Source organism: Phascolarctos cinereus, unplaced genomic scaffold (assembly GCF_003287225.1).
Source record: "Phascolarctos cinereus isolate Bilbo 61053 unplaced genomic scaffold, phaCin_HiC Scaffold_2;HRSCAF=192, whole genome shotgun sequence".
In the NCBI taxonomy this organism is placed as follows: domain Eukaryota; kingdom Metazoa; phylum Chordata; class Mammalia; order Diprotodontia; family Phascolarctidae; genus Phascolarctos; species Phascolarctos cinereus.
In genome coordinates, this window is record NW_027555625.1 from 24,903,210 (window position 1) to 24,928,188 (window position 24,979).

At 55.0% G+C, this 24,979-nt stretch overlaps 1 protein-coding gene across 2 annotated transcripts in view; it reads right to left on the reverse strand.

The window, feature by feature from the left end:
- ADISSP (adipose secreted signaling protein) overlaps nucleotides 1–24,215 on the reverse strand; it is a 47,542-nt gene extending 23,327 nt beyond the window's left edge. Inside the window, exons 1-3 of one of the 2 annotated variants that reach the window (XM_021001045.2) lie at nucleotides 24,053–24,215; nucleotides 10,111–10,220; nucleotides 4,698–4,849 (exon numbers count right to left, since the gene is read on the reverse strand). In XM_021001045.2, the coding sequence (XP_020856704.1) occupies nucleotides 4,698–4,849; nucleotides 10,111–10,129 (171 nt within the window). In that variant the 5' untranslated portion in view covers nucleotides 10,130–10,220; nucleotides 24,053–24,215. Of the gene's footprint in view, nucleotides 1–4,697; nucleotides 4,850–5,668; nucleotides 5,988–10,110; nucleotides 10,221–24,052 lie in introns of those variants that run through there. The other variant, XM_021001044.2, reaches the window with a different exon arrangement.
- Nucleotides 24,216–24,979: the final 764 nt, after the last annotated feature.

Below are 24,979 nucleotides of genomic sequence, written 5' to 3' on the forward strand. Positions count from 1 at the left end.
GGGAGTTTAAAGGGCCCTCACATCGGGCCTGGGGCTGTTCTCCTCGGTCCCTGAGGTGGGGTGCACCCCAGGGAGATCACCAAGGATATGAACTGTCCAGAAGCCGAAGAGCTTCCCCAGAGGCAGGGAGATACAATTTCCATAGTGCCTCAGCCTCTACACAGCACCTGCGTGACAACTGCCCCGGGAGGGGCTGGAACCTTGGACTTTGCAGTCTCAGGAAGGTAAATGGCTTCCCCACAGTCACACAACTGGTAGTGTTACAACCAGGACCTGAACCCAGGCCCTGGGACTTCCCCGCCTGCAGGGTTCTTGACAAACATAATGCCCATCACAGTCATAGCTGACTTTCTCTCCTCTGCAAGGGTGGAAGACATTATTAATACACTGATCATTATCTCACTAGATCCTTGCGACAGCTCTGGGAGGTAGGCATGATGCCCATTTTATAGAGGAGGAAAGCGAGACTGAGAAGGCCACGTGATTTACCCAGGGTCACACAGCTAGTAAGTGGCTGTGACAGGATTGGAATCCAGGCCCTCCTGACTCTGAGTCCAATGCTCTCTACAGAGTGAGCTCCCCATCAACAGAGGCTTCCCATCAGAGACTGGACGCCTATTTGTCAGGAGGCTCTAAGAGGGAGTTCCTGTTCAGGTCCCCACGTGCTCAGAGAGAATGGTAAGTGGCCCCAGGCTCTGGCCAGTCAGGGGCCTAGACCCCACAGCTGGAGCCAGGAGGCACCTTCGACATGGTCTCCTCGGACATGAGGACACTGAGGCAGAGAGAAGGGGGACTCTTCCCAAGGGCACAGAGCCGGAATGGGAACCCAGGGCCCTCTGCCTTGGGGTCCTCCATTATTGCCACCTCAGGCAATCCCAGAGAAACAGCTCTACAGGATTGCTGGTGCCAGGCAAGGGGAGGGGTGGCATCAGCTCTGACTCTTTCTGGCTGCAGGAGGAAAAGCCAAGATCAGCCTAAGACCACCCACAAGGCCCTGGGCTCAGAGCTGTGACATGAGCACCAACCCTACCATCCAAATACAGGTCAAGCTCTTCCCTGGGGGTCCCCTGGGGAGGCCAGCTAACCTCTGAACCCAGGGACTGGGGCTGGGGGAAGGGAGAGTCCTCATGGCCAGGCCTTTCACGCCCTCCTCCTCTGCTGAGGGTGGACAGGATTTTCAGAAAGCTCCCAAGGTCACCCAGAGCCCAGGTGGTGACCGAGGTACACCAAGGAGGTGAGGTGAGGGAAGCCTGCAGCTTTGTCAGGAGAAGGGAAGGGAGGAAGGGAAGGGCAGCTCCCCAGAAGACAGGGGACTATGAAAAGGAAGGAAGCTGACTGTTTCACAGACCTCAAAGATACTCCCCAAGTATCTTTAGGGAGAAGATAGTTGAACGATACTCCCCAAAGAGGAAGCCCAGAAACGGCCTGCCTGCTGGCAGGCCTTCCGAGGGGGGCTGCCTCTAGGAAGACAACAGCCTCTCTGTGTCCAAGCCAAAGTCAGTCTCCCTTTGCACACACACCTTCTTTGCAGTGCTGACTTCACCCCGCCCCCCCCACTCTCTCTCTCTCTCTCTCTCTTTCTCTCTCCAACCCACCCAATCAGGTTACTCCCTGGCTCCTGGCCAGATCCTACCCACCACCCCACCCAGCAGCCCCTGAGATGTCCTGTCCTGGCCGACAGCATACCCAGCTCTCTGTGAGAGCTCTATATGGCACTGATCTTTGGGAAGTTTATCCAAACCCTGAGGCCTCCTGCCAGCACCCTCTCTGGGGGTAATGAGATCCAGAGGGTGGAGGACACCAAGGCCCTGCCCACTGAGCTATACTCCCCTAGCTGGTGCACCCTACCTCCTCCCCTCCAGTCCAAGGCTCAATAGTCAGCATTCATGCCCAGCCCCGGTCCTTTCCTGTCTCCAACCTACCACCCCCACTTCGGTCTGGGGGAGCCATCTTCCTCTCCAACCTGGTTCTGCCACTTCCTCTCAATGTGGCCTTGGGCAACCTCTCTGGGCCTCAGTTTCCTCCTCGGGACAATGAGAGCTGTTGGACTAGATGACAGGTCGGGTCTCCCCCGAGCGAGCTCTGAATCCTGCTGGCCATGACCTGTGCCCTCAGGCTATTATGACTGACCAGTCCTGGCTCCAGGCTCCTGACCCTTTCCTCTCTGCTTCCTTGGGCTCCTAAGCTAAGCTGAGCGCCTCCATCAGCACTTTCTGGGTTCCCTCCCAGCCCCTGCTCTTCATGCTTCTTCTCTGGCCCTGTAGTCCCCTAAGGATCCTGCTGACCTCTCTCAGGGAGGCCCAATGGCTGGGGATGGACTTGGAGAGGGGTCTCCGGGAATGTGCAGAGTGAACTCCTGTGCTGTGACCACCCTGTGATCTTCGAGCTGAACTTTACCCATCCCCTCTGGCCCCCAGCCTCTCCAGGATACATCAACTTGTCCTGGCCTTCCCTGTCCTGCCCCTCCCCCTCCTCCTACTTTAGCTGAAAAACCCTTTGCTCTTCACACCCCACAGTGACCAATGAGGCAGCCCAGACATAAAGCTAGGCAGGAGGCAGGAGAGGGAGGGAGGGTCAAGTCCCTGCTGCTTCAGGGACCTCAGTTTCCCCCTCTGTTAAATGGGTTTTGACACTTTCGTGCCCTAACTCATAAAAGTGCTGCGAGGAAAGTCCTTAGTAAAGCTATCCTGAGAAGTACGAACTCCCATCAGTGTGTCTTTATCACGCTCCCCCTCCTGTCGGGGCGTCCTTGTCCTCTGGCCCACGGTCACCTTGGGGGCAGAGGGCCTTTCTGACAAGATAAGTGTCACCTTGCACACCCAGAGACTGCACTCCACAGTCCCCAGCCCCATCCCCCAGGACTGAGAGCTCACTTCTGTGGCTCAGCAGGCAGGCAGGGGCATCAATCTAATGTGTCCCTCAGGCTAAGGGCCAGCAGATACAGGCAGGGAAGGGTATGGGCCTTCCTGTAACCTCAGGCTCAGAAAGCCTCGCTTTGCCCTCCCAAACTACAAAGGCCACATCCAGTGCTTCTTCCATAACTGGCATTCAGCCCTCTAAAGAGAATCACCACACTAATGCATTGTTGGTGGAGTTGCGAACTGATCCAACCATTCTGGAGAACAATCTGGAACTATGTCCAAAGGGAGCTAAAAACTGTACATCCAGCAATACCACTTCTAAGGGCTGTATCCCAAAGAGAACATACGAATGGGAAAAGGAGCCACATGTACAAAAATATTCATAGCAGCTCTTTTTGTGGTGGCAAAGAACTGTAAATTGAGGGGATGCCCGTCAGTTGGGGAATGGCTGAACAAGTTGTGGTATATGAATGTCACGGAATATTATCATGCTATAAGAAATGATGAACAAGTGGATAGAGCACTGACCCTGGAGTCAGGAGGACCTGAGTTCAAATTCAGCCTCAAACACATGATATTCACTAGCTGTGTGACCCTGGGCAAGTCACTTAACCCCAACCGCCTAGCAAAAAAAAAAAAAAGAAAAGAAAAGAAATGATGAACAAACAGACTTCAGAAAAACCTGGAAAGACTTGTATGGACTGATGCTGAGCGAAGTGAGCAGAACCAGGAGAACATTGTACACAGTAACAGACACATTGTGCGATGACTGACTTTGATAGACTTAGCCCTTCTCAGTGATGCAAGGATATAAGACATCTCCAAAAGTCTCATGGTGGAAAATGCCACCCACATCCAGAGAAAGAACGATGGATCCTGAATGCAGATCAAAGCTACTACTTGCTCGTTTTGGGGGGCGGCTGTGGCTTTTCCCTTCTGTTCTATTCCTTCTTTCACAACATGACTAATGTGGAAATATGTTTACATGATTGCACATGTATAATCTATGTCAGATCGCATGGCATCTTGGGGAAAGGGATGGAAGGGAAGGAGGGAGAAAAAATCTGAAGCTCAAAATCTTATGAAAAATGAATGTTTAAAGTTGACTTTATATGTAATTGAAAAAAATAAAGTACTATTTACCACAGACAAATAAATAAAATATTGATTGGATTGGGAAAAATTAAATATAGATTAGATTGCTTGAAGAGAGAGAGAGAGAGAAGACTCAGACCCTAAAGCTGCTGGAGCTAAAAGGGACCTCAGCCTGGACAGCATCTAGTCTCACCCACTGGTTTTACAGCTGGGGAAACTGAGGCCCAGAGAGGAGGAAGCTTAGGCAATCCTGGTAGGGCCTCAGAAGACGGGATAAATAAGAACAAAAGTAACTGACACTTCGATCACTTTCCAATACACTTTCCAAGCCGTGGTAGCTACTCTGTGAGGGAGGTACCCCATAAATAATTATCCCCATTTTGCAGACAAAGACACTGAGGCTTGGGGAGGCATAAACTGTGGCTTTACAGAATCCTCAGACCAGAATCGAGAGATAGAGGGAACCTCACTCAGAAGACATCATGTCTAGCCCTCCCCTCAGGAAACAAATCCAGAAGGTCAAGGGGTTTGCTCGAGGTCACCCAGGTAGTAAGTAAGAGTTAGGGTGGAATTCGAGCCCAGGACCTGTCAGTCCAGAGCCCACTGTGCTCTGTCTACTTCCGCCCCAACCCCAGTCACGCAGAGGCAGGACTTGAACCCAGGCCTTCCTGACCCCAAGCCCAGCTATCTACGCTACACACCAGCATGCACGGTAGGGTCTGGGGGGAGGCAGTCTCCTACCTTAACGAGGAAGTTGCCGTCGGCCTCCTGAGAAACCATGACGACAGAATCATGCAGCTTCTCATCGAAGTGGACGTGGCTCTGGGAGCTTTCCACGGAGTGGCTGGCCGTCGCCTCGGCAAAGCGGATGCTGCTGATTTTGGTTTTGCTTCCTAGAAAGGCAGGGAGGGGCACAGAGAGGGCAGATGAGGGACCCTGGCCATGACAAGGGGGGCTCCGACCAGACACGGGGACAGGCTTGGGCTCAGCTCGGCCACACCCTCTCTGTCCCACCCAGTGGGGCTCTGCTGCTCTGTGAGAAGACGGGCAGGCTGAGGGGTGAGTCTAGGCCAAGCTTCGCTCAATGCGTACAGGAGGGGGGCAATGGGGGGACCAGGGTCTGAAGGTGTGGCCCTAGGGCTCAGCATGAAGTGAGGAGGACCTGGCTAACTGTTTTAAGGTGGTAGAATTCAGCTGGAGGGGTTGGTCTGGGGAGGTCAGTATGAGGCTAAGGATGGGGAATGGAGATATCAGAAAGCTGGGCTGGGGCCCCAGTTAAGCGGTCAGGATGGAGCCTCATGAGGGTGTCAAGAGGGATCCAGGGTGGGGCTCCATATCAGAGGCTCAATCTAGGCCAGCAGGGGCAGGGAACCTATGGCCTGGAGGCCACATGAAGCCATCTTCACAGAATAAATCCCCTTAATAAAAGGATCTATTCTGTCAAGTTTGGACTCAGTCAAAAGGCCGCACCTGAGGACCTAGATGGCCACATGTGGCCTCAGGGAGGTTCCCCACCTTTAATCTAGTAGGGTCAATACTGGGGGAATGGAGAACGCTGGAAAGTCAGGTGTGAGTTAGAAACCCTGGAGAGTTGTAAAGAAACAGAAGAAAGAAGTAGCTCAGGGAAAGCAGTAAGTCCCTCCCTTCCCCTTCCCCTCTTGCCTTCTAGACCCTAGCCCTCCCTCTCAGCCACCCACCCACACTCCTCTTACGAAAGAGCTTCTCAATGAAAACCCCTTTCTTTTTCTTCTTAAACCACCAGCTGGACACCCTGTGGAGGTCATCAGAGGCCTTCTTAAGACCTTGCTGGGTGTCTCTGACCAGTATGCTCTGGTCACTGCCAGAGGTGGGAATAGGCTGCTTCATTTGGGGCGTTGGGGAGGAAAAGAAGAGAGGGAAAGGAAGAAGGAAGAGAAAAGAGAAAGGGGAACAGGAGGGGGAAGGAGAGGAGGAAAGGGGAGGGAGAAAGCGAAAGGTGGGGGAAGAGGGAGGGCAAGAGGCCGAGCCCGAGGTGACACCAGAGTGAGAGCTGCAGAGGGTGCAGGGGGGGAAAGTAAAGGCAATCATGTGATGTCATGGGCAGTGCCGGCAGTGATGAAGAGGCCTGCTTTGTGATGGCATGGACCCCCCATTACCTCCCTGAGAAAGCCCTGGAAAAACAGGGCTCCCCGGGACACAAGCCCAGTCTGTGCAAGGAAAACCATCGCATCTTCCCACCCTGGTCACAGCACCAAAGATTCCCAGATTTTCGGCCTCAGAAGGGGTCTTGCCTGCTTGACTGGGTCTAACCCTATTACAACAGAGCTGACAAATGAAGACTGAGGAGGGAGGGGAAGAGCGCCTAGCCCTGGAGGGAGTCCACTCCGCTCCCACACCACTCGGGCTCCAGGCCAGACAGCTCTCATTCTTCAGATGTTTCTCCTGACGTCCTCCCCTCTGGGCCAAGCAGAAAAGCTGCTTCTGCCTGTGCAGGACAGGCCTTCCGATCCCGAGACACAGCGACCACAATGCCCAGGAGTCTTCTCCTCATGAAGGCGGCTCCTACTGTTGGCACAAGCTCGCCAACATCAGCCCAGCCATCCTCCTTGGGTCCCTTGATCAACATCTGTCCCGCCAACGTCCTTACCAAATACAAGCGCCTCTGTCTGGCACTCAAAGCTCTTGCCAGCTTGGTCCCTGTCTAGCTCTGCAGTCCCTTAACCTCCCTTCACATACTCTAGAGTTCAGTCATTCTCGCCACTTGCCACTCCTCACATGACCAACCTGCCGTCCCTCATGCCTGAAGCACGTTCCTCCCTTGTGTCTACCTCTGAGAGTCCTCAGCTTCCTCCGTGACCCAAGAGGCCCTCCGAGGTTCCCTTCCCACTCACCTCCGTGTATGTCTTGAGAGGACCGACATATCTGCACAGTCTGCCCCCTCAGAACGTGAGCCCCTAGAAGGCAGGGATGTTTTGGCCTTTCTTGGTATCCCATGCTCAGTACAGAGCCTGGCACACAGTGGGTGCTTAAGCAATGCTTGTTAGCACTTCCTAAACTCTGGAACCCAAAACTGAGGGCACTACTCTCAGTCAGGTCTGACTAGGGCAGAGGACAGTGTGACTTCTTCACTACCCGATGCAATTCAATATTGCAATATACAATTCCATATTTTGCTCTTTTTCAAGTGCCATATCCCCTCCTGACTCATACTGAGCTCTCAGTGCACCAGAAATCCCCCTGGTCTTTTTCAGAAAGACTAGTACATTCCACCACACACACACACACACACACACACACACACACACACACACACACACCTGTGCACACACACACTGTCCTTGAAAAGCTATTTTTTTCTTATCCCTAGTGAATTTCAGCTTACTAGACAGATACCACCCATATCTTTGGCTGGTCAAGATTATGCATATTAACTGCGGTCATTGTGGAAGCAATCCCTCCAACTGTCATCAGCAAATTTGATAAGCACACCACCAATGCTTATCCATACCACTGCTCTGTGCAGTCAGAACGGCACAGGGCTGAGGTCTGATCCCTAAGGCATGCCACCAGAGACCTCCAGCCAAGGTGTGTGGAGCAAATCATTAAACGCCTGCCTCCCTTTTGTGCCCAATCTACCGGCTATCTCCTATCAATCCACCGGCTATCTCCTATCAATCCACCATCAACCTAGTCCAAGGCTCTCCAGCTTTTCCAACTAGCATAAGGTTGACATATTCAAACACTTTTAAGAAAGCATAAGCAGTATCCACCACATTCCCCTGAAGAACCATGTTAGAAGCCCTGCCAAAAGAAAAAGGAAATTGATCAGCCTGGCGTGGCCCGTTCTGGCTGAAGGCATTGCCTCCTTTCTTCGATGGCCACTAGCTATCTATTTAATAATCCGTTCCACAACGCTGCCAGGAATCAATGTGCCATGCTCACTGCCCACTGTTGGCAGCCTCTTCTCTCTCCTTCCTTTTGCTTTGGGTTGGGTTTTTTTTTTTTAATCAGGACATTTCTCCAGCCCTGAGTCATCTCTCCCAATCTCCACGATCTTCTAATCTCACATCTGCACGCCAGGGGATGAGGCTGTCTGGGCCTGGTGACTGACTTCATCAAGGGAGGCTTACTTGTTCTCCCTCTCCTTACTTATCTTGGGCATCAATGCCTCATGAGCCATCGAGTTTCCCGTCCAAAGGTTGTGTTCCTTGTTTGGGGGGAGGGGAGGGTTTAAAGTGACACCGAATTGTAGAGACCATTAGCTCCGGCCCCCTACTTTTAGAGATAAGGCCATTTTGGTCCTGACGGCGGGCTGTGCAAGCAGAGGCAGAGCTGGGATAGAGATACAAGTCAGATACAAGGACTCGGGAGTGCTCGGTCTTACTGAATCTACCCAGAGCACTGACCCTCTCCCCCTTCTCTGATCCTCTTCATTCCTATGACATGGATTAGGGAGAAAATAAAACTCCCTCCCCCCCTCCTCCTCCTCCTCCTCATCCTCAGCTCCTTCCAAGCCTCAGCATCACAGGCACATCCTTCCGGTGAACGCCAGCCACCCATCCTCGTTACAGCTTCTTCCAAATCTAAGGTGGTGGGCGAGTGAGTCCCTCGATACGCCCATCAGTCAGGACTTACTGAGCACCTCCTGCATGCCAGGCACTGTTGTAGGGGCTGAGGATACAGACAGCATGAACAAAACAATTGCTGCTCACCAGCTTATTACATTCCAATGGAGAACCTGGAACTTTCCGCAACCTGTTCCCCCAAATCCAGGGCTGCTGTCAGACTCTGCCCGAGGCTCAGGCATCTCTCTTCCTCCAGCCTGCCCTCTTGGATTGGGACTTTGTGTTGGGGGGCACTTTTCTCTGAAGGGAAGGCCTGGCTCTCCCAAGTCTGCCTTGGGCTGCTTTCTCTGGGTGCAAGGCTGCATTTTTTCAAGGATCTCAGGGGTGACTGGCAAGCTTTCAGGGTTGCCCAGGGCCATCTGATCTGGGGCAAAGTATGACTGCCACCCTCGCGGTCTGAGACACAAGTGTGTGCTTGCCACCCCACCCCCCTCCCCAGCTTCAACTCCAGCTGCTCTAGGGTCAGAGGGACGGAGCCACTGCCTGGCTTCTGCCCCCTCCCTGCTGGTGCCAAGTGCCCAGACAAGGCACCAGTTCAGTCCCTGGGCCAGAAGACTCCAAGGCACGGGACCTTCCTGGCTACATATATACGGTGCCCAGTGCCAAGGGACCTGTTTCTCTACGCTGACCTTGACTCACAGTGGCTTTTCCTTGGGTAGCTCCATCCCTACTCAGGCCAGTGCTCATCCTCAGTCTTTGCTGAGATGGAGAGAGCAGGGCTAGATGGCTTCCTCCTCCTCCACCATCTCGGTTGGCCCTTCCCAGTTGCTGTGTATTTTACTGATGAGGAAACTGAGACTGGAGTCCCATAGGCAAGTGTCTGCAGTAAGATTCGAACCCAGGTCTTCCTGACTCCAAGTCCAGTGTTGTAGGCAGTCAGGGACTCTTCTGCTTTCAGCAGAATCTTCAGTGGACCACTGGATGATGGACAATCTCCATCAGGGCCAGACCACGCCCTGGTGCCTCGGCTTCCCACCTGAACTGCTTCCCACGCTTCTCCCCTATTTTCCTTTTCTCAGATGGTGCAGAACTGCCCCTGTTCGCCTGCACTTCCAAGAGGTCAAGGAAGGAGGGAGGCCCGTTCTAGCTCCCTAGGGAGGTAAAGAGACGCCCACAGACATCAGGGCCTCCAAGGTCAGGTCAGAGGTGTCTATGGACGCAGCCCCATGCCTACTATGGGCAGTACAAAGACAACCACAAAACACAGCCTGTCCTCAAGAGGCTTACCTTTTGTTTAGGGGGAGAGGAGAGGATTTAAAGTGACACCAAACTGCAGAGACCATCAGCTCCACTGCCCTACTTTTAGAGACAAGGCCCTTTTGGTCCTGATGGTGGGATATGCAAGGGCAGGCAGAGCTGGGATTCACCCACGGCCCTGTCCACTGCACTAATTGCCCCTAACTGGGAGCACAGCTGAGAGTCGAGCAGGCATGCTGACCCAAACACCCGCAAACCTGGGAGTGCTCGTGCCAGGGCTGCTTCTGGCCAGCGGAGGCCAATGCCAGGTGGGCATCCACCCTGTCTTCACACAAGAGGCGCCGCTCACTCACCTTTGTTAGCCGTCGCCATGGAGCCCCTGCCCGCTGCCCGTCGGCCGAAAAGCAGAGCTCCCAATGCCAACTCAGCAGCCGCCCATGCTCCACGGAGAGCCAACAGGAACCTGGCAGAGAAGGGGAGACGGGCCAGAGTCAGGACTTCTCCCAGCCCATCACTGACTGAGGCTGCTCTGTGACAGGGACTGTGCTGAGCGGTGGGGGATACGAAAAGGGCCAGTCTACCGGGAGGCGGGCCTTAAGATGAGGCCGCTGTCCAGGGCAGGGGGAATCTAGGAGGTTAAAGAGGGACCTAGGAAGGCTGGAAGGGATCTAATCATGAATGAAGGGAAAAGCATTTATTAAGCACTGGTTTAATTGCTGGGAATGGTGCCAAGCGCCACATCCTGCCCTCAAGAGGCTTACATTCTAATAGAAGGAGATAATCCTCAGCGAATACTGGGGCCAGAGAGGGCTGGGGGAGAGCCAAAGGACCTGACAAAATGGGGACCACCTCCTAAGAAAAGCCCTCCTGGATTTCCCATGGCAAGCACCCTCTCTCTAGGACTGGAGATGGCCTGAGCCCCCTTCCAGTTTAAAGTTCATACCCTGTGCCAGGAGGGGAGGGCCTGCTCTTCCACTTTGCCCTCGTACCCTCCCCATCCCATCCCACCCCACCCCCAGCACCTCGCCTAGGGAACGCCTGTTCACATGAACTGCTGAGGCATTTAGAGCCACGAAATGGCCCCATGGCCCTCACAGCCCCCCTAGAAGGTCCACCCCGTGGGTGCGGACTGAGAGATGGCACAGAATTGGCAATTGTGGAGTTCATGTCCTCCCTCGGTCAAGGTCCTCCAGGCAGCACCCCAGGACCAGAGCTCCAGAGCAGGAAAGCACCTTAGAGGTCAGGAAGACACTGGGAGGTTAAGTCATGTCCCCTACTGCCAGAGGCAGTGTTCTGATCCCACACACATGCTTTTTGGGAGGATGGCGAGAGAGGAGAGGAGCTGGGGATCCTCCCCGCGATCCCACAAACCCCTCCTGAGTAGTCACAGGCTCTGACAGATGAAAGAACCTGGGCCCAGAGAGACCAAGTGATCAGCAACCGTTATAGATGGCCAGGCAGGATTTGAACCCAGATTCTCTGACTCCAAAGTCAGCACGGTGTCCACTGACCTTCACCCTGGGCCCCTCCAGCCAGCCCTGCCCTGCCTGGCAATGGCACCACAGGCCCCATGCAGAAAGAGGGGCACTGGCTCAGATGTGTCCCCAGAAGAGCCAGGGGCCACCAGGCTGCCCAGATCACTGTCATGGAAGCAGGCAGGAACAGGACGGAACGTGGCTCCAAAATTCTATCGCCACAGAGGATCCCAGGGACAGGAAGAAGCCGTCCCTCCAGGGAGGAGACACACAGCAGAGGTAGGAGGCCAGCCCGGCCCTTCGGTGGAGGCCGGGGTCCAGCCCCGGGGCGGGGGGGAAGCCAAGAGCTCCCCCCAGTACAGAGACACCCCCAGGGCAACATGCAAATTAAACACCCAGTTCACAAGCCCAGATGAAAGCCCTATGACAAGCCGGGCCGTGGTGGAAGAAGGATCAGGACGGGGGCTGTCAGGGCAAGGGGGTTAGTGATTTAGAAAGGCGATCTAGCCACCCCCTCACCTCCCAATGAATGCTCCCCCGAGGTCAGAGCCCAGATTCGAGCCCAGATCCTCGGGCCCCTTCCACAGACCCAGCCCATCCAACCTCCCCTTCCCCTAACACGGCCCCTCTGGGGAGTACTCCCTGATCTCTCCAGCTCCCAGCACTGGCTCCTCTTAACTTCGGGGCTCTTCTCTACCTGCTATCTGAGGGGCAGCGGAAGGCTGGGAGCCGCTGACTCCAGCTGTGATTTTGGACAGATCAAAGTCCTCTGGGCCTGAGTTTGTCCTCAGTAAAATAAGGGCTCACCCAAGACCAGGCGATCTCTGGAGGCTCTGTCGGGTGGCTCTCTGCGGCGTCTCCAGCCCTGCCCAGGACAGGTGCACCCACGAGAACCTGTCTGGCGAGGATTCCTCTGCCTGACCAGTCTCCGTAGGTGCCCCCGGGGGGGCGGCACCTCCGCTAACACGGGCGGGCGTCCCTCAGGGCTCCCGCCTGGGCCCTCTAAGCTTCTCCTGATGACCTCATTAACTCTCATAGGTTCAATCACCATCTCTGTGCAGATGATTCCCACAAGTATACAGGCAGTTCCTAAGTCTTGGGGCCCTTAAGCTGCTATAGTCACTGCCACTTTTGTAGCCAAAATGTGCCGGGACTTTTTAAGAGCCCCAAGACTTAGGAAAGACTTGACCCAGAAAATGACCGTCCTGACTCTGGCTCCGGAGCAAAGAGGGGCCAAGAAAGGGCCTCTCTGCTCCCTGGGGGAAGGGGAAGGGGGGAAAGGGCAACCCAGAGGTCCCCCCCGCCCCTCCCACCCGACTTCTGGACACCAAAAGGGCCCTGGGGGAGGGAGAAGGAAACGGACACTCCAGTCCCCTGGCGCCCCTAAACCTCCCAAGAAGAGCTGGCCAAATCTCACTCTCCAGACACCCCACCCCCACCCCACGCTGTAACAAGAGGAGTCAGAATAGCTCACACGTAAACAAGCCTTGAAGGGTTATGGAGCAGTGGGTAGCACACTGGGCCTGGAGTCAGGACAACCTGAGTTCAAACCCTCAAACACTTACTAGGTGGGTAACCCTGGGTGAGTCACCTGGCCCCTGTCTGCCTCAGTTTCCTCATCAGTAAAATGAGGATCATAATAGTACCTCTCTCCCAGGGTTTTTTCGAGGATCGCGTGAGATCCTATGCATAACACATAGCAGGCACGTAATAAATGCTCATTCCATCCCTTCCCCATTTTACAGATAAGGAAAATTGAGGCTCAGAAGTTCACTGATCAGCCTGAGCCCACACAACCAGCATGTGCGCAGGCAGGATTCGACCCCTGTTCTGACCGACTCCAGACCCCTGCCTTCACCATTCTCCACCAAGCCCTTCACGCCCCCACTGGGCGACCCTCCTTGGGATTTCTATGTCCAGACTGGCATGTAACCCCAGAGATCCCCCTCCTCTGGGGATATCAAACAGCTCTTCTTGTCCCTGCTTCACGGACCAGAGATGCCAACTGGGAGCTAAAAGAGACCCCAGAAGCCATCTCATCCCATCTGAGTCATTTTACAGATGAAGAAACTGAGGCCCAGAGAACCTAAGTCAGAGGAAGGATCTGAGCACAGAGCCAGCACTCCTTCCTCGCTTCCCAGACCCCAGGGCTCCCTCTCAAAAGGGTCCCCCTCCATCACTCCTGGCTGAGCAAAGTCCCCTCAGGCCCTCCCAGCTCCCAGAGTGGGGGACCTAGCCTTAATCAGTAAAGATTTATTAAGGGCCTGCTATGTGCCCGGCTCTGCAGTAAGCACTGAATTTGCGCCTGGATTTGGGAAACCAGACTGTGTACCCTTTCTCTGTTTTTTCAAACAGCGGGGGACAGTGTGGGGAAAAGCTGCTGTGGGGTCATGGGACTGGGCACAAAGTCTGCCCCCAAACATGTCCCTGGCGAGAGGCATGCAGCTGAGATCCTAGCCGGGGTGGGGAGGGAGGGTGGGGCCCACAGGCCAGCCGAGGCAGTTCAGCTATCCGCCTGCCCTACAAGCCTCTAGAGACATCCACATGCGTCCCAGGGAGCTGGCTCCATGCACACATGACTTCACAGGCCACTGACCCCGAGAGACCCAGGCGTGCCCCACAGAGCTGCTGACATTTGGCAGATGGCAAAGGGCAAGCCGAGGTCACAGAGGAGGGGGGAGCTGCCAGGGGCTCCTCCAGCCCTCCCTCCCACACCCAAACCAGGCTGAGGAGTGCCCCTTCTGACTGGGCTGAGGAAGGAGGAGGGAGCGACTTGGCCTTCACTGTCAGATTCTCTCCCGTTCTGGCCCCATCAAGTTACCCCCCTGAAACAAACCACCCCCAGGACCCCTCTGAGTTTCCCCGCTTATATCCGATTTCTCAGGCAGGCTGTTATTCTGTCCATTTTACAAGAGCCCAGAGAGGTCAAGGAGTTTTGCCTAAGGTTAACACAGCAAGTCCACACGCCTGGGGAGGTGCGGTGTCCAGACTGGTAGACCAGGAAGCCCCCTCCCCTTTTCTATACATTGAACAGGGGTAGGGAAGAGAGCCAGCCACTTCAGGAGAAGGCAGGGGTGAGGGCAGCAGGAGGGATTCTCCCCCTTTCCTGAACCCCGGCCCCCTTTCTGGCCCATGAGTCTGGAGACTAACACACAGAGTCTGCTGAAATGAGGCTTCTTTTATCCTTCTGCTCACAAAGCAACAGCAGCCTGCAGACGGGGCCTGCTGGGCCATTGTCCAAAATGGGTCATGGGGAGGGGAGGGGGCCCCTCCTGAGGCACCCCGCTCAGGGGTCTGGGGAGCGTCCCGGCTCGTGGAGGCTGGGGTAGGAGCTGGGGGGAAACAGAAATAATAACGGACTTCTAGCTGGCGTCTGGAAGCTTGCAAAGCACCGTACTGTGAACCGTGTGAGCCTCAGGACCACCCCGCAAGGTTGGGGCTCGACTTGTGACCCCCATTTTACAGATGAGGAAACTAAGGCTCTGCCAAGTGAATCATCTGCTCTGATATCACAGATTTAGACCCACAAGGGATTTCAGAAGTCCTCTCATCCAAAACCCCCATTTTACAGATGGGGAAACTGAGGCCCCCCAAGGAGATATGAGGCAGGAATCCTACATCCTAGGTCACGAGACAGGTCTAACTTCATCCTTCGTCCTCATCTCTGCCCACACATGCTACGCCTGCTCCCCTTGGGCCCAGCCTAATGGTGATGACCGGCATAAGAATTACCCCAGTCTCTTCAGGGTTCACAACGTGCATCCTGGAGGCATGTGAAGTATTACCCCCATTGTCCACACAGGGAAACAAAGGCTAGTAAATGAGGGAGATGGAAAAAAAGACAAGAATACATTGGGGGGGGGTGAGGTGGAGGGTTGAACCACTGGACCTCCATCCTCGGGAGACTACATCCTGCTCTCCTCCACCTTTGCCCCCTGGGTCCCTGAGCCCACTTGCTCACTAGCCTTCCCTTTCCAATTTTCCCCTTCTATCCAGACAGGTCAATGGACTTCTATTGTGACTCCAAAGCACTTCAAATTTGACCCGGCCCCCCAGAGCTCCTGAGGGACACAGCATGAGCAAGATGAACAGAGAAACCTCAGAGAAGGATTGAACCCCTGCTTACCCCAAGGGGCCCATGCCACGCTTGCTCCCCAAGGACACACAACTCCATGCCGAGGGTCAGGGCTGCCACCAGCTAGCCACATGTACTTTTATGGGTCCCTGTGGTCTCCCTGACTGAATGTAAGCCCCTGGAGGGTAGGGACAACTTCATTTTTGTTCTCCTGTCTCAGTACCATGGAAGCACATAGTAGGACTCAATAAATGCTTAGCTTGATAGTCAGATCACCTTAGACAAGTAACATCTTCAGGGGCCTCAAAGAAGGCAGCAGAAAGCAATGTGGATCCTTCGGCCCATAGGCTCGTCTGCTGGTGGCTGGAGGCGTCGGGGTGCCAGGTCGGGTCTTTCTGGAATGATGGCTACTTGGACCCCCCACCCAGGCCCTCCAAATGAGAGGGGTTCCAGCTGGCCTCGCTGAGAATTCAGAGCTCAAGCAAGGACCCTCACTGAGAAATGATGGCCTGACTGCCCTGGGCCCAAGGAGAGGCACTGAGGAGACCAAGAAACCATTTCCCACTAAGGAAGGGTCAGGGGATCAGGCCCAAGGATCCGGGAGGCCTGAGGTTTGTAACCCGGGTCTAGGAGCTTATTTTAAAGCCCTGACAAATGTAGGGCACTGGCACCGCTCTTCACCGTACTTCATTCTGGCTATCTAAAACCCAATTTGGGAAGGGTCTGAGGCGGGGGCACAGCTCAGCTCTGGGCTGATCCTGAGGCCCTGATGGAGCAAGGAGCCTGTCCCAAGGTCAGCAGCCATGCCCCCAGCCTAAGGCAGTACTGCTCTGAATATCCCTCACAGCTCAGCTATATGAGCCAAGATCTCCCAGCCCCACCCCCCCCAACCCCCACTGCTGTCCAGTGATCATGCAATGATGGGGCAGCTTAAAAGGGCTCTGGGGGGCAGCTGGGTGGCGCAGTGGACAGAGCACCGGCCCTGAAGTCAGGAGGACCCGAGTTCAAATCCGGTCTCAGACCAAACACTTGATACTTACTAGCTGTGTGACCCTGGGCAAGTCACTTAACCCCAATTGCCTTTAAAAAAAAAAAAAGGACTCTGGGCTTTCCCTCTTTGAAACTCTGGTCCAACTGTAAAATGAGGGAGGGAGGAAACCTGGGTTCAAATTCTAGCTGTGCCACTTCTTCTGTGACTCCCTGCACCTCAGTTTCCTCATATGTAAAATCTCCTTTCCTTGTAAGGCCTCTCTGCCCAGGGTGGGGCATGGAAGCACGAGGCTGGGCCAGACACAAGAGGAGAATGTCCCAGAGCTGGGAGGCAGAGGGTAGTTAGGAAGAGGTCGGGGTAAGTGAGGGCCCAGCACATGCCTAGAACCCCAGACTTAGGCACTGGAAGGGGCCTCAGAGGCCACTGAGTCCAATCTCCCCATTTTACAGATGAGGAAACCAAGAGAGGCAGGGATTAAATGACTTGTCGGGCAGAATTTGGCCCCAGGTCTCTGCTGGATCCAACAACCGTGGCTTGTTACTTACTGAGCAGGAAAATCCCCAGGGAGGCATCTGTGGATTCACCAGTGCAGCAGACGTGGGGCGGGGCTTGGGCTCAGCAGAGGCCTGGGTTCGAATGCTGTCTCTGAGAAGCCCTCATTACTGGGCCTCACTCACCCCTGCCACTTTGCAGACTCACTCAAGCCCTGCTCTCTGGCCACCACTCCCCTATGGGTCATCTCCCTGACTGGAACAGAAGCTTCTGGTGGGCACTGACTAACACAATGGATAAATGAATGCCTTTCCTTTCATGCGTTCCCTCATCATGGGCAAACCACTCAACCTTCAAGCCTCGGTTTCCTCTTCTGTGAAATGGCCGTCACACCTATCCTGCCTGCCCCCACGGGCTCATTCAAACTAGGTAATGTGTCTAAAGGGCTTTGCAAACCCTAACGCCCTACATAAATGTCAGCTATTTTTAATACCTAATTTATTTTTAATTCCACCTACTCCAGGACAGGCCAGGCTGTTAGGATGTCCAAGCCCAAACTTGGAGGGGGCCCACGGGAGCCAGCCCTGGAGCACAACATGGCCTGCTGGGCATGCTTGGCCCTGCCTTCCTAAGCTGCTCGAGGAAGCTGCTGCTTCCCCTCCTGAAATCACTTTTGTCCTGGGGTTTTCTGGTCCACACCTGTCTGTGACTGCCTCAGTGCTGGTGAAATCCTGGTGTGGTACCTCCTTCCATCTCGACAGATCAGCAATCCCTCTAGAACAGAGGAGTGAGAGGTGCCCTGCCCCGGGTCACACACCAGCTCAAAAGCAGGACTGGAATCCAGGTGTCCGGACTCCAAAGCAGCTCTGTCCCTGCTGCGTAGCCGGCAGGAACTATTTATCCCCCAGAGCCTCCCACAGTCAGTACCTTATACAGAGTGGGTGCTTAATACACGTGGAATTAAACTGAATCTATAAATAAGAGGCCCGTCTAGGACTAAGTGGGCTGAGGGGCAAGAGTGCTGCTGGCTTTGGAGTCCCAGGGCCTGGGTTCAAATCCTGACTGCCCATTACTGCCTCTCTGTACTTCTCTCAGTTCACCAGAGAAGAGACTGGGCTGTGGGACCAAACCAGAAGCACATGAGACATCATTATTATTACTATTATTGTTTCTAAGATCCGTTCTACCTCTAAGGCCTGTGATCCACAGGGTCCCGTCCTATGATAATTCAAAGATCAGGGCAGGATCTAAGGGCCTCAGTTTCTTCATCTGTAAAACGAGAAGGTTGGGCAAGATGACCCCGAAAGATCCCCCTCCAAATCTGTGATCTGAATGGAACCAAAGAGGAAAGGTGGGACCCTTCCCACAGCCACAGAGGCCCCGAGGGGAGTGCTGGGAACCTCAGAGCCTCCCACGAGGTCCCTGTCGTGGGAATTCTGCTCATGTGGACACATCTGGCCGAGGCTGCGCTGGAGCCGCACTTCCCCCAACCCTCTCCTTTTTTTAAACTCCTGCCTCAGCTGATGAGGAACTGTTTTCAAACAAGACTTCCGGCTGTGAATGGACAACCCCGGCAGCCCCCACATCTGTGGGTGGGATGGGGAGGTTTGGCTGACTGCTATTAAGAAGAAAACCCTTCCTTCTCTTGGGGAGGAGAAACCAAAGATGGGCTTCCCCCTCCTCCTCCCAGAAGCCTGGGCATCAGAGCACAGGTGGAACCCTGGCTCTCCCCTCTGTCCCCAGGAAAGGCCTCTGCCCGTGTTAGACAACCAAAGCCCCTGCCCCACGAGGCTCCAGTCTCCCCAGGGGGCCTCTTGGGTCTCTGCTCAGCCTTCTTTTTGCCACGTCCCCCTGGAGGCCCTGGGTAGCGAGGCAGGATGGAGCAGGGTTTGGGGGGAGGGAGAGGCCGGGATAATAGCTGGGCACAGGGGCTCCCCCCCCCAATCTGGCAGATTCCTATTTGAACCAATTACACTTGTTCTAACTAGGGGCAAAGACACTCTTTCTCGGTGGCTCAAAGATCCCTCCCAAGCTACCCTGGTACATGTTTATCTATCCCTAGCCCCCATTCAAATGAAAGTTTCTCGGGAGCAAGGATTGTTTTATTCTTTGTCTGAATCCCCAGCACTTAGCATACGGCAGGCATTTCATAAATGCTTGTTGAATGAGCCAAGGACCATAAGGCCACCCAGTCCTACTCTCCCATTTTACAGATGGCCCAGGAAGGTTCTTTACTGAAAGTGACACACAGTAAGATCTGGGGGAAGGATTAGAACTCAGGTGCTCTTCACTGCATGCCCTAAATTAAAGGGCCAGTCATCCCACCTAGTTATAGCCCCAGGAAATGCCCTGGGTTGGAAGGGAGCAGACTTGATCCTCCCTAAACCTCCCCAGGCTTCCTCACCACCCCCTTCCCAGGACCCCTGAGGGTTGTTGTCCTGGTTGTGAATCCTACTAGAAAATGGGGGTGACAGCACCTTGGGAAAGTGGAAACTAAGGCTGACATAAACACAGGACAATACCACAGCCCTCCTCTTTCTGGCCTTCGGCTGTTTCCCCCATCTTTAAGACTGGGGGAGGAAGGGGTGGATGGTCCCGACGTCAGAGTCAAGAAGGACCTGAGACGCAATCCTGGCAAGTCACGGCCCCTCTGAGCCTCAGTCTCCTCATTTGTAGAATGGGGATAACAACATCTCTTGCCTAGCCTAGCTGCTTAATTTGTGGTTGTGAGAGCGTGAGAGGCAAGGTGGTTGTAGTGGAAAACTCCTGGGGTGCCGGAGGAACACAGCACAGATTCCAGGGGACCATTCCAGATACTAATGAGCGTGATGAACACATTCTCCCCCAGCTCCCCATCTTGGGTGCACCTGGGCTCCCCGGGGCCTGCTTTCTTCCCCCATCACTTCATTTTCCCAGCAACAAGAGACGCTGTCAAATCCACCCAGCCTCTAGGATGGCATCTCTGGGCCCTGATGGGGAGGAGGAGGCAGCACGGGCAGCCAGTCCAGGACTGGGCTGTGTTTCTTTGGCCTGCTGGCTCATTGAGATCGGTTCTAACGGCTCAGACGGCCTGGCTGGACACACTGGAACAGCTCTCAGTCTGGCCCCACAGACCAAGCACACAGCAGGGAATTCTGGTTTCATTCAAGCCTGCAAGCTTTCGGCTGAATGTCAAATGGGGACCCAGCCCTGCGCTCCTTGAAGGGAGACAAGAGAGGAAGCCTCAGACCGGCCCTCACGGGGTTCTTGAGGCACAGGAGAGGACAGGCACAGTTAGATTCAATGGGAAATCCCAGATTCTTCAAGCTGGAAGGAGCCACCGCTGAATCCAACCCACCCTGATGCCAGAAGCCAGTCTACGGCGACTGACAGGCGGGCAGCCAGCCAACACACCTCCAATGAGCTCCAAGGTATCAATCGGACAACAGACATTTATTAGGACGAGCAAGCCCTTGCCCTGGGAGTCAGGAGACCTGGGTTCAAAGGCTGCTTCTTCCCAGCTGGGCATTGGACAGTCTGTAAGACGTTCCCATTCCCACCCCTGCAAACTCTGAAGTGCCACGGAAATGGGAACTGTCAGTAGCACTGTGGCGGCTGTGGCTCCCAGGGCATCCCGCCTCTCCCAGACAGACAGGCTCCCCTTCTCCTCTCTTCTGCTCTCCACTGACCTGGCCTCTGACCCAGGGGGTCAACAACGGAAACAATGACTGCTTATGTTGTACCACAGGAGACAAGGTCACAGGAAGGCTTAGCAGATGTAGGCCTGTCCAGCTAGGTGACCTAGCCTCATGGTGGGGGCGGGGCGGGGGGCTGCCTTTAAGGTTTCTTCCAGCTCTACACCTCTGGTCCTCAGACTAAGGGGATGAAAAAGGGACCCCAGGGATCCTGACCATCCGAAAATCTTCTGAAATTGGTCTTTAAATCCTTCCCCCCCCCCTTCCCCGCCCCAGACCGTGGCTACAAGGGAACCTCAGAGCCTGGTGCTACGGGGGACCTCAGAGCAGATCTCAGAGCTTATCTCCTGGTCCCACTCCATCTTCTGAAAGATGAGGAGATCTGGGGCCACTCATGGTCACAAAGGATTCAAACCTAGATCCCAGGGACCCCAAAAGGAGACAAGTTCTAATAAAATAACCTGACTTTAGCCCGTGAAGAACACATGGCAGACTGGAGCGGGGGTCCCTTCCATAGCTCATTTCTCCATTAGCCTTTTGGGCTCATTAAATCAACCTAAAGAATTGAGAAGTGAGGGGCAGCTAGGTGGCACAGCGGATAGAGCACCAGTCCTGGATTCAGGAGGACCTGAGTTCAGACACATTACACTTACTAGCTGTGTGACCCTGGGCAAGTCACTTAACCCCACTGCCTAGCAAAAAAAAAAAAAAAGAATTGAGGAGTGGGAGAGACATCATCCCACTCTGCCTCAATCCACTCCAGCTTCCCCAGACACTGAAGACACCCCCCCCACGAGGGAGGATGGGGAGAGAAAGCATCTCCTTCATGCCTCCCCCAACTGTGTCAACCCTCCCCCAACCAGGCAAGCCAAGGAAAGCTTCCCCAAAGGACAACTGTGATGTGGGGGGGAGGGGTGTCACAGGGGAAAAAATGGCCTATTCCAAAGACATCTAAGACCTTCTTCACTCACTTCATGGGGCAGACCCACCAAGTTAGCTTAAAGGCACCTTTTAGCTCCAGGGGCAAATCTCCGTGGGGCAAGCAGCCAGGGCAAGGGAGAAGGAACTTCCAGGCAGGGGAGGCCCGGGGGCTGGAATCCTAGAGGGGTCCCATGGGCCCCTGCCTCCCAATAATGCCCAGCTTTCCATCTTCCCTCTTCTTCCTCCCCTTCCTTTTCCTCAATAACCTGAAGGGGGGGGTAGGAGAAACTCCATCCCCCAGAAAGCAGGTGGGGAGGAGGAGGAGGAGGAAGAAAGGAGACCAGGGCCAGGTCATTCCCCAGCGGGGCAGGCTGCGGGCACATTCATTCCCAACCCACTTTCTGGGCCTCCTGTGGTGCAGGCTCAGCCTCAGCCTCAGCCTCAGCCTCAGACGCAGGACCGCTCTGCTCTCACATAATCACTGAGTGCTCAACACAATTACCTTGGAGACTGACGCAGGAACTCTGCTGCCTCCGGGCTCTTGTCAGAGATTACCTGGCTCCCTCCCCTACCCCCAACAAGGCCAGGAGGAGGAGGGCAGGAGGGCCTGAATGGAAGTGACTAAAGCAAGGTCACCCCGGCACCCAGCCGAGGCGGGAAAGGGCATGGGAAGGAAATGCTGCGGCTTGTGCAGCCTCCCCAACCAAAGGTGGTACTTGGGGGTCACAGGACAACCACCTCTCCCTCCTCCGGCCAGCCTGTGCTACCCAGCCCTGGCTTTCAGGCTCTCCCTGGTCACCGTCTGCAACCTTCTCTACAGCCTCCCACTCACACAGACCCAAGCTTCAAGACAGAGTTTTAACTGCAACCTCCCACCTTTCTGACAATGGGGCTTTCCTCTTCCCCAGCTCCCTGCCAAGCCAGCCCCTCCTCATCCCAGCAGGTTATCAGCCAGGCTTCATGGACCCCCACCCCACCTCCTCCTCCCCACCCCCTCCTCTCTTTCTATCAGGCTCATGGGAAATGAAGGGGGGGGTACCAGGGACCACACCCCGAGGGACTTAAACCCCAGGGCTCAACGATGAAAAGGAGAAGAGGGCTTATTTAGGCACTGGAGGGGTTAACTGGGAACTGCCAGGACCACCCCCCCCATTCCTAAAGGAGGCATCTTCAACTTTTGTCTCTCCAACCCCAAGCTAAGAGGGCTCATGGGGCTCATTCCCTACCCCTGGCCTGAGAGGAGGGGAGAGCAAGAAAAAAGGAAACACAGACAAGTTCCCACCTACGAAGGGCTGGGAGGTAGGAAATGACCCCAGGAGAAGGCAGAGCAAGAGGGGTGATGGGGAGAAGGAGAGAGAAGACAGGCAAAGGGAGGAGAGAGAGAAGGAAGGAGAAGGAGAAGAGAGGAGAAGAGGAGAGGAAAGGAGGGAGAAGAGGGGGATAGGAGGGAGAAGGAAGAAGGGGAGAGGGGAGGAGGGAGAAGGGGACAGGGGAGGAGGGAGGAGGAGGAAAATGGGAGGAGGAAGTGGAAGGAGAGGGGAAGAGGGAAAAAGAGAAGGGAGGAGAGGGAGAAGAGGAGGAGGAATGGGGAGAGGAGAAGGGAGGGAGGAAGGAGGAGAAAGAAGAATGTAGAAGGAAGAGGAGAGAGGAAAGGGAGAAGGAGGGAAGGAGGTGAAAGGAAGGAGGAAGACGAAGGTACTATATACACTACATAGACAGGGAGGGTGGATGGGGGCCGGGGAAAGAAGGGAAGAGATGGATTAATGAGGGAGTAATAGCATTTGAGAGGGCAATGGGAAAATAATACTGACTGGGAACAGAGGTCAGGAGGAGGAGCAGATTTCAGAAGTAAGGCAACAGCTCAGGGGAGAGGGGAGGGTAATGGGGAGGCAGTTAAGTAAAGGAGGGAAAGGCAAAGAGAAACGGAAGGAGAGAAAGGGAAGGAAGAAATGCGGGAGGAGAGAAACAAAGAGGGTGAGAGAAGAAAGGAAAGAGAGAAGGGAAAGGAAAAAGGAAGGGAAGAATAGGAGAAAAGGAAAAAAGGAGGAAAAGTAGGAAAAAGAGGGAGAGAAGGGAGAGAAAAGGAGAAAGAAAGAGGAAGGGGAGATAAGGAGGGAGGAGAGGGGAGAGGAGGAGGGAGGGGAGAGAAGGAAAGAGGGAGGGAGAAAAGGAAAAGGGGAGGAAGGGAGAAAAGGAAAGAGAAGGGAGAAAAGGAAAAGGGGAGGAAGGGAGAGAAGGAAAGAGAGATGGAAGAGAGAGAAGGAAAGAAGGTAGAAAAGGAAAAGGGGGGAAGAGAGAGAAGGAAAGAGATGGAACATAGAGAAGAAAGGGAGAAAAGGAAAAGGGGAGGAAGGGAGAGAAGGAAAGAGAGATGGAAGAGAGAGAAGGAAAGAAGGAAGAGAAGGAAAGAAAGGAGCAAAGGAAAGAGGGAGGGACGGAGACAGGGGATGAAGGCAGGAAGGCAGAAGGGAGGAGGAGGGAAGGAGCGCAGGAGCAGGTGCGGCCCGCGGAGGGCCAGGGACCAGGGACCAGGGGGCCGGAGCTCGGCGACAGACAAGCCGCGTCCACAAGCAGGGCTTCGGGGCCAGGGCGGGCTGAGCTCCGACATCAGCCGACTGAGCGACTGGGGCTGCGGGCCGGAGGCGGCGCTGCGGGGCCTGTGCTCACCTGTCCGGACACGCTCCGCTCAGGCTCGGCTACGCGGGGCTCGGGCTGCGCCGCAGCAGTTACGCCGGCCGCCGGTCTGGTCGCTATGGGTCCCGGTTCCACACGCGGTTGCAACCCCCTGGCCCCGATGGCAGCAGAACCTTCCCGGACGCTCCACACACCCACCCCCTCGGACACGCCCCTGTTGCCTCCCATTGGCCCAGATAAGGGGGCGGGGATTCCACCGAGGTCTCTCCGCCACTCGAAGAGGGAAATGGGAGGGCCGAGTCGCGGGGTGGGGGCGTGGCTAGAGCCTCAAGCCTGGGGTCTAGGGCCAATAGGCGGGCTCCGGGGCGAGAAATAAAGGAAAGGCGACTCCATTGATGGGCGGGACTTCGGTGGCTACAATGTAGCCTGGTTTGGAACGCTGCGTCACGTGGAGGAGGGCGGGGGCGCGGCGCCCCTCTGGGTGCTCTAGGAGAGCAGGACGTGCGGCCGCAGGGTGCATGATGTACCCCGCGTGTACTGGCTCTTCGCGACCGCTCAGACCTCGCCGGACGACTGCGGGAGGCTGCCGGCGTGCACTGCCGCGTGGCTGGAGCACTGGGGCACCGCTGTTAACGCGTGATCTGCAACTGGAAAGGACCTTAGAGTCCCTAGGACCAGAGATTCGGAGCTGGAGGCTCTACCCTTCCAGGCCATCTGGCCCAGTTCCACCCCCATTTTGCAGACCGTCAGTCTAGGGGTCCTTAACCTTTTCTGTGTCCTGGACCCCTTAGGCATCAGTCTGGTGAAGCCCACCGACCCCTTCTCTGGATAATGTCTTTTAAATATATAAAGTGCATAGGATTACAAAGGAAATCCAGCTGTCAGAATATTTTTCAAAAACTCAGGGACGTTAAACGAAGAACCCCTGGTCTAATCCAACCTCATTTTATAGAAAAGGAA